Source organism: Eucyclogobius newberryi, unplaced genomic scaffold (genome assembly GCF_026437365.1).
Source record: "Eucyclogobius newberryi isolate DKJ021-1_F unplaced genomic scaffold, fEucNew1.0.hap1 SCAF_5, whole genome shotgun sequence".
Taxonomy (NCBI): Eukaryota; Metazoa; Chordata; class Actinopteri; order Gobiiformes; family Gobiidae; genus Eucyclogobius; species Eucyclogobius newberryi.
The window spans coordinates 10,750,933-10,758,530 of NW_027316167.1; the positions used below are offsets into that span (position 1 = coordinate 10,750,933).

The window sequence follows — 7,598 nt, forward strand, 5'->3', positions numbered from 1 at the left end:
TGTGGGAAGTGAAGCCCCTGAAGGCCAGAGCTGCACCATTATTTTTAGATGGTTTAAAATTAAAATGTGGTGGGAAATTCTATTTAGATATTGTTTATTACATTGACAATTGTACATATTTCATAATCTGGCCTCAGCAGAATGATCCCAGCTGAACTCCACTTGGTTTGGCCACGTGCAGGGCCTTAAAATGCACAATTACATCCTTCAACGTCACAGAGGCAACGTTTCTTCATTCAACTATAATTGATCACTGCTCCTTTTTACGCGGAACCAGTTTCTAAACTAAACCTGGTTAATACAGCAGCTTTAACCACATTTTTTACACCTTATCAATTTGAAATATTGTCCTTTTTCACATTTCAGGCCTGGTTGCTGCTTGGCTAATCCGGATAATCCCAACCGCCAAAGGTGTGGAGGAGATAATCTTTCTACCACTTTGCTCATAATGTCACGCCCAATTTTGCACCATATTTCAAAATGACAGTACATCAACATGTAACTCTGAGCAGGAAGTGGGAGTTTCACTGTGACTAACCGCTCATACTGTCAAAAAAAAAGGACGTAATTTATTCAAATTTTCACAGATATGAAAATGAACATGGGTGAGATTGGAGCATGTTCGCGCTCAGACTGATGCCACTGAACCGAGCAACTTTGGAGGGATTTTAATCATTGCACCGGTCATTACTTAAACCTTAGACCATGTTTTCTAATGTGTTTTTTTGATGTATATTCATGTCATTTAGGGTAGTTATATTGAAAGTGATATTATTTTGAAGTATCAGTAGTCTTGGGGAACGTTTTAGCTACTTCTCCTGTTAAATTTTGGCTAAAAAGTTCTTTAATCTTAATTGTGATTCAGGATTATTTGATTAGTCGACAAGTCAAACCTTATTTTTATCGTGCATTGAGATTTTTGAGATCAGCAAAAGACAAATAAAGGTTAATTTTGGTGACTGAATGAGTCTAGATAGATAATATTTACCAAAATACATTAAAAAAAATGTTTTAAAGTCTATGCAGTCCAGATTATAAAAATATAACCATGATTTTTTTTTTGCGATTCATTGTTGCAGCCCTAATATCATATTTGAAACTTGTTAAACAGTTTTTTAAAAAAAAAAGTACTCTTGGGTTAAGTTTTAGCTACATCTCCTGATTTGAGTAATTGTGTTTTCTTATTTGGATGGTTATTTTTTTAACAAAAATAATTTGCCTAATGCTTGAACAACAAAATACTTTTTAAAACTTGCCCTGGCTGTTTAAAAAAAAAAAAATCTCATGAAATACTTTCTACTGCTCTAAAAAAAAGTTCATCATACTTTTATAGCCTGCAATGAAAGGCGCCTTTCTTTCCTATCTCAGTTCAACCACATTTAAAGGACACACCCAACAGATTCCTTAGGTCTTAATCAAACATTTTGCAATGTTTGATTAGAAATTGTGCCTGACCTAATAACAAAAACATTACTAAGCGAGTTGGAAACAAAACTTGCAATTAAACTGAATGCTGCTGTAATAAAACCGGTCCAAATAAATAGTTTGGTGTGGTTTTATGCAAACAATAAAAGTCTTCTTGCCACGCCCTTGAACATTACTCACTGGGATTATGTCCAAGAAGATCTTTGGACATTTACACTTTACACAAAGAAAAAACAAGCCAGAGTTTTTAATGTTTATGATAATTTATTTTAAATATTCAGTGCTTTTTTAAAATATGACTTATATTTCACATCGACGCAAACATTCAGATAGAAGCTGCACAATTTTATATGAATATTCCCTCCAAAATGTGATGTTTTTGCAAGTGAACACTGGACAGATGACAAAACGTACTAGGACAGTTGGATAGATGGTTTCAACACTTAACTATAGAATACAACTTAGGCAGGATGGTCGATGTGCAAATAGTGGTATCTGGAAGTCCATATTTGGCTATTATTCTATATCCTAAATAAATAAATACAGTGAGGAAAGTAAGTATTCGAACACCCTGCGATTTTGCAAGTTCTCCCACTTAGAAATTATGGAGGGATCTGAAATTTTCATTGTAGTTTTTAATCATCCACCTACAATGAAAATAATCATTTCTAAGTGGGAGAACTTTCAAGATCGCAGGGCTTTCGAATACTTACTTTCCACACTGTAGCTGACCATCCCTAAAAATGTTTGCAAATACCTGACACTTTTACTTTGTATTTTAGAACATCCGGGTAAGTATTGCTTCTTGTACAGCAGTGCATTCAAGTCAAACCCGTAAAACCAAACAACAGGAAATGAACTACAGTGAAAGTCTTTGGATGCTGCAGGAGCTGGACACATGGACCGGGACAAACCCCACCAGTGGAGCAGAAGCATCTCCGCACACTGACAGTCATAAGTCGAGTTTGTGCAGAGAGGATTCTGTTAGACTGATGGGGGCGCTCTGGAGCAGATCTGGAGCAGATCTGGAGCAGCTCTGGAGCAGATCTGGAGCAGCTCTGCAGCAGCTCTGGAGCAGCTCTGCAGCAGCTCTGCAGCAGCTCTGCAGCAGCTCTGGAGCAGCTCTGGAGCAGAGGTTTCACTTGTAAATGCTCTTGACTGCCTGCAGCTCCTCCACGGGCTTCCACTGCTGGTTTATGGTGAGCAGCTGAAACAGAAAAAAGAACAGTCACTGACAAAGCAAACAAACATGTCTGTTCAAGTATAGGACCGGTTTCATCTGTTACTAGTTATTACAGTTGGGATGACCGTACAAAAATATAAACCGAAACCATAACTTTGAGTATCTGAATTCTGGTCCAGTGGTATTCAGAATACAGTTATCACTTTGAACTAAACTGGATTGGCAATGTTTCATATCAGTGATAACTAATGGCATAACCGGAGGCATTATGCTATAATGCAACAAATTATGTTTTATATTACATTAACATTAGGCAACTCAGTGTGAAAGTATTCAAAGTATTCAGAATACAGCTCTCTGGACCATAAACTACATATTTTAATGCAGGTATTCTGCAACACGAGGCCTGTTTCCACTGGCTCAGCTCAATTCTACTTTACTCGACCCTGGCTGTGTTTTCATTACTCTGTAGACTCTGGTGCAATATCCATGGAGACTGCCCACAACAAATCAATAACCATGGAAACTCCATGGTAACCATGGACTCCCTTTGCACTCTGACCAATCAGTGATCAGGCTCTAACCAGGCCAAGCTGGAACTAAAAAGTTCCTGGTACTGATTGAGTGGTGCAGGTAGAAACAAGGCTTAAATACTTAAATACTCAAAGTATTCTTCTCATCACTGAACAATAGAGGAGTCTGTATATCTTTACTCGTAGTTGAGAAAAACTGGGGCAGAGCTCGCTCATTCTGAAATGAGGTCAGTCACACATTTAAGGCCTCAGCTCTCATGTTTTTGGGACAAGTACAAAGGGAAAGTACCACCATGTTCATTTTCACACTAAAAAGCTTTGGACTTGGACAATGCAACTAAATATTGTCTTACTGCACTAAACTTTAGATCAATTTGGAGAGTCTCCCTCGCTCTGTTCTTTTAAAAAGAATGCTCAAAAGTGGCTTGTAGAAACACAGACTTGTGAGCACAAGTTGTATATAAAAGTATTTGTCTTTGCAGTTGTATTGTATACTTTTGTAATGTGTTTTCAGTTTTAGGAGGTCTTTTTGACCTCTGGCAAAGGGACCATCGATGCAAATGAGCTCAGCTTGGGCACATTTACATTGTTTGATGTTGATTAATGTGCAATGTCTCTTTTCAAAAAAGGAATGTAATCCAAATCACATATAACTCGACTTAATTCAAAGGTTACTCAAATACTTTGTCCTGAGAGCTGCTACTCCCCTCAAACTGTGACCAGACGTTTGTACAAATCGTGTACAAATGAAGTGGTATTGCTTGATTAAAGGTAAATATTCTTAATTTAAGACATTTTACATTGTTTATTTGTGTCAACCGTTCACTCAACTCAGTATCAAACCAGTTATGACCCCTCTTGCTCTAAAATGTGCTCAGCCCCAGGGAATCGGTGACAGGGAAAATAATGCTGCAGCTGTGGAGTCAGACGAGGACGCACCTGCGCATTGTTCGAGCTGTTTTAAGACGAGTCGATGAAATACTTTTGAATTCATTCCCTTTTTTAGACACAAAAGCTGTAGTTGCATGAAAGTAAATATATGAGCAGTAGTAATAATAACGCAGTAACAGAGGTAGATATTTGGATTGACTTTGTTTGACTTTTACTCAATATTAAACCAACATCCAATTAAAAACAAAATGCACTTAAATTGTCTCTCTGGGATAAATTAAATTCTATTGATTTTAATATTGATCTATGCACACGCTCTTTGTTTTTTCAAGCCAAAAGTCAGTGAAAAGCTCTCACATTGCCAAATAATATGTCTGTTTAATATTTCACTGTTTACTTGTCACTGTCCCTTCAACAAAAAGAAAGTGAGAGCTGTAAAAGTGGAGTGATAACAAACCTGTCCCTTTAAGACAACTGTAACTGAGCCTCGGTGGAGACAATGCAATTCAGATAAGTGCTGAACCACAGTGACGCTGCAGGTTTGACTCCATCCAACACAGCACTGTTGCTGTGCTGGAAATCAAAATGATCTTTATTATCTTATATCTTTTTTCTGTTATTTACCACAATCACATTTTCAGCTGAAGCTAAGAACCAGTGTTAATTCTGTCGACAAAACAATTTAGTCATTTTTGCTCACTAAAACTAAATAAAAAGTAAGCACAATAAAAGACACTTAATCAAGCTCTTGTTGGACTGTTTCATGTATTTAATCATGTTTTGTCTGTTTGTGATGACAGAGTTGATTCTGACTAAAATACAAAAACAGGGCTAAACCAAGTTTACGTCAGGACTAAACTGAGCTTAAGCCAAATGTGAACACATCCATAGTCTTTTCTGAATTGAATTAAACAGTATCAGATCACTGTAGCGGCCACTTCCTTCTGCAGCGTGTTGCACATTAACTTTAAGGACTGTCTCACCCAGCGAAGTCTATTTTCCTGTCTTTTTTACGAGGCGAGATTTGGTCAGTTTGTATTAAAATAATGCTAAAACAGAGTAATTTCCAAAACGATATTTAAACAACAATCAATTTTATTTACCTTCTGTGGCTTGGTTGGGTCCACTTGTTCCCAAGGCTCTGGATTATTGCTCTTATTGAGGCTAAAAATAACAACATCATCTATCAGCAAATGTGTGTTAGATAGAAATGTATGATAAAAATGCATGTTCAGCAGGATGCACAAACAGGAAATGCATTTTTGATCTAATATTGTCTACTGATGTTGCATTTAACACAGAAAACACAGTCACATTTGGGCAGGGAGAGAAGTCCAGATGAAATATTGATGACTCACATGACATCGGTTTTGGTGAAGAGGAAGTAGAAAGAAGCAGTGGTGGCTCCTGCTGCAGCAAACGCCATAAAGCCAATCAAAGGGATCAGCTAAAACAAATAAGAAATGACATTGCTATAAAAAATAAGAAGAAATTCAAATGCCATGTCAATAACAGGCATACAAATAATGAAATAAATAAATACTTTTAAGGAGAAGTTTTAGCCAACTGCAAAATAAGTGTAAGTTTTTAGATGTGACTAAATAGTACATTTTATTAATCAAAAATCACCATCCGACGTCAAGACTTTTTGCCGTCTCCGCCGGTTGTCATGGTAATACGTGACGAAAGTGCGATATCGAAAGGTCCCGAACTTTTGTTGCGATGACTCAGACCTGTTTCTTTTGATTCTAGTTTAATTTTATTTTAGCCATTTTGTTTCTTTTAAACTTCCACCGCGCCAAAGCAACAATTGTTTTAGATTAATTGTATTTTAATTATGATCAAACTAACATTTTATTATCATTTGTTACGTTTCATCCAGGTCCAACACACATAAAGGCTGAACAGCAGTGACAGTAGAGAACCGTCTGACAGAAACACTTACAATTAAATATTAAAATAGCAAGACGTCCGGGTTAATTCAAAGTCAATTAAGTAAAAAATGAAGATGTATCAACAACACAACGATAATATTATCAATGATGACACAGATGCAATGAACATATCTGAAAGTCTCAAGTCTAAAGCTAGAGTTTTGAGACCTTACCTCCTTCCTCTTCTTTAACATCTGCAGAAATCCCTTCATTTTACCTTTCGACTAGTCGCAGATGCACCTAAAAGTGAAAGTACTGTAATCAATTAATGAAATATCCTGTTGGTTTCCAAGTCTTTAAGTGATGATGCTATGTCCCGGGCAGCTCTCACCTATCACCTTGAATGAAGTTGTCCTCTGGTTTGACACCAGCCTCTCTCCTCCTGCTATTTGTATTCTGAAAGTCAAAGTGCGCACGAGGTGAGACGCACGTACGCACTGCTTCCTCAATCGCACCATCACATTCACACTTTGAACAAGATCGATAGTTTTATAGCAGATTCTGCCCCCTGCTGGACACTGTGGGCTATTGAAGGTGTAAACAAGGACACTGAGACTAGACTAGATTCTTATGGGCTCGAGAGTTGTTGTTGTTGTTGTTGTTGTTGTTGTTGTTGTTGTTGTTGTTGTTGTTGTTGTTGTGTTTAAGATATATTGTTCAAAAAAAAAAAAAGGAGAGCGAGGGAGCCGGTCTCGAGTTGATCCATAAATAAAATCACATTTAGGAAACAATTTGCATCAGTTTGTTTGTTTGTTTTGTTAGTGTTTGTTTTAAATGAATTTACATGACCCAGGAATGGTGAGACTAGGCAGTGGGTCCCCAGATGATATTATATAGGAATATAGGAATATTTAAAAACTCATGTGCACTCAAATGCAATGGTGTGTCCAGATTTCTGATTGTGAGCCCAAATTGAACTAGACATGATTAGGTATTAGACATCAGTGTAATTAATTACCCTAATCTACTTTATATAGATGGGCTGGGCTGCCATCAGGTTTTGTATGACATTACATTTATCCATCTTGCATTCATTTGTTGGCAAGTGTTTATATTGCTCAAAAATATCTGTTGGAGATCTACTGCTTTTAAAAGGAATATCCAAAATATAAATCCTAAACCTTATCTTTGTCTGTTTGGGATTGGCTCCATAAACTTCACTAATCTCATGTCTTAAAAGTCCTTTCAATTGACATCAATCATGCATTTTGAGTCGAATTACTTATTCAGGCTAATGTGAACAGATAAATCCACTTCTGTTTATTTATGCTGACCTTCTTTTTAGTTTCTTGTTGATAGGCCCAGTAATGTAATTGTAGAGATTTGAACCATAAACCTGGATAAAACATTTGTACGGTTAAAATCTATATCAGAACTTCCACGCCCCCCACAGCCTTTGGGACAGTGCAAAATTGGCGCTTCACTGCTGTAAATGCAGCGTTTAAAGGAGAAGACGCACTCACGTTACTTCTCGTCACTGTGGATCACTTGTAGCACTGCAGGTCCACGTCACACACAGACAGCTTTCTGCACGGAGCTGACTCGTATCGCTTGTTTGTTTCGTTTGTTTCTTTGTCTGCAAACCGCATGGGATCAAAGCGAAAAGGAAACTGACACATTCTTTCTGCATAT

At 37.2% G+C, this 7,598-nt stretch overlaps 1 protein-coding gene across 1 annotated transcript; it reads right to left on the bottom strand.

Moving 5' to 3' along the window:
- Positions 1 to 1,709: 1,709 nt before the first annotated feature.
- Positions 1,710 to 6,380, bottom strand: cunh15orf48 (chromosome unknown C15orf48 homolog). The gene is made up of 5 exons (XM_072465196.1): positions 6,298 to 6,380; positions 6,140 to 6,206; positions 5,391 to 5,479; positions 5,136 to 5,196; positions 1,710 to 2,632 (listed from the first exon to the last, which is right to left on the bottom strand). The coding sequence occupies exons 2-5, from the start codon at positions 6,176 to 6,178 to the stop codon at positions 2,564 to 2,566; spliced, it is 258 nt and encodes an 85-aa protein (XP_072321297.1). The 5' UTR covers positions 6,179 to 6,206; positions 6,298 to 6,380; the 3' UTR covers positions 1,710 to 2,563.
- Positions 6,381 to 7,598: the final 1,218 nt, after the last annotated feature.

What these genes read in the sequence shown, in the direction of transcription:
- cunh15orf48 (XM_072465196.1), bottom strand. Translation starts at nt 6,178, where the DNA reads ATGAAGGGATTTCTGCAGATGTTAAAGAAGAGGAAGGAG. An exon ending in TGTTAAAGAAGAGGAAGGAG is followed by an intron (nt 5,480 to 6,139) that starts GTAAGGTCTCAA and finishes TATTTGTTTTAG; the next exon opens with CTGATCCCTTTGATTGGCTT. An exon ending in TTCACCAAAACCGATGTCAT is followed by an intron (nt 5,197 to 5,390) that starts GTGAGTCATCAA and finishes TGTTATTTTTAG; the next exon opens with CCTCAATAAGAGCAATAATC.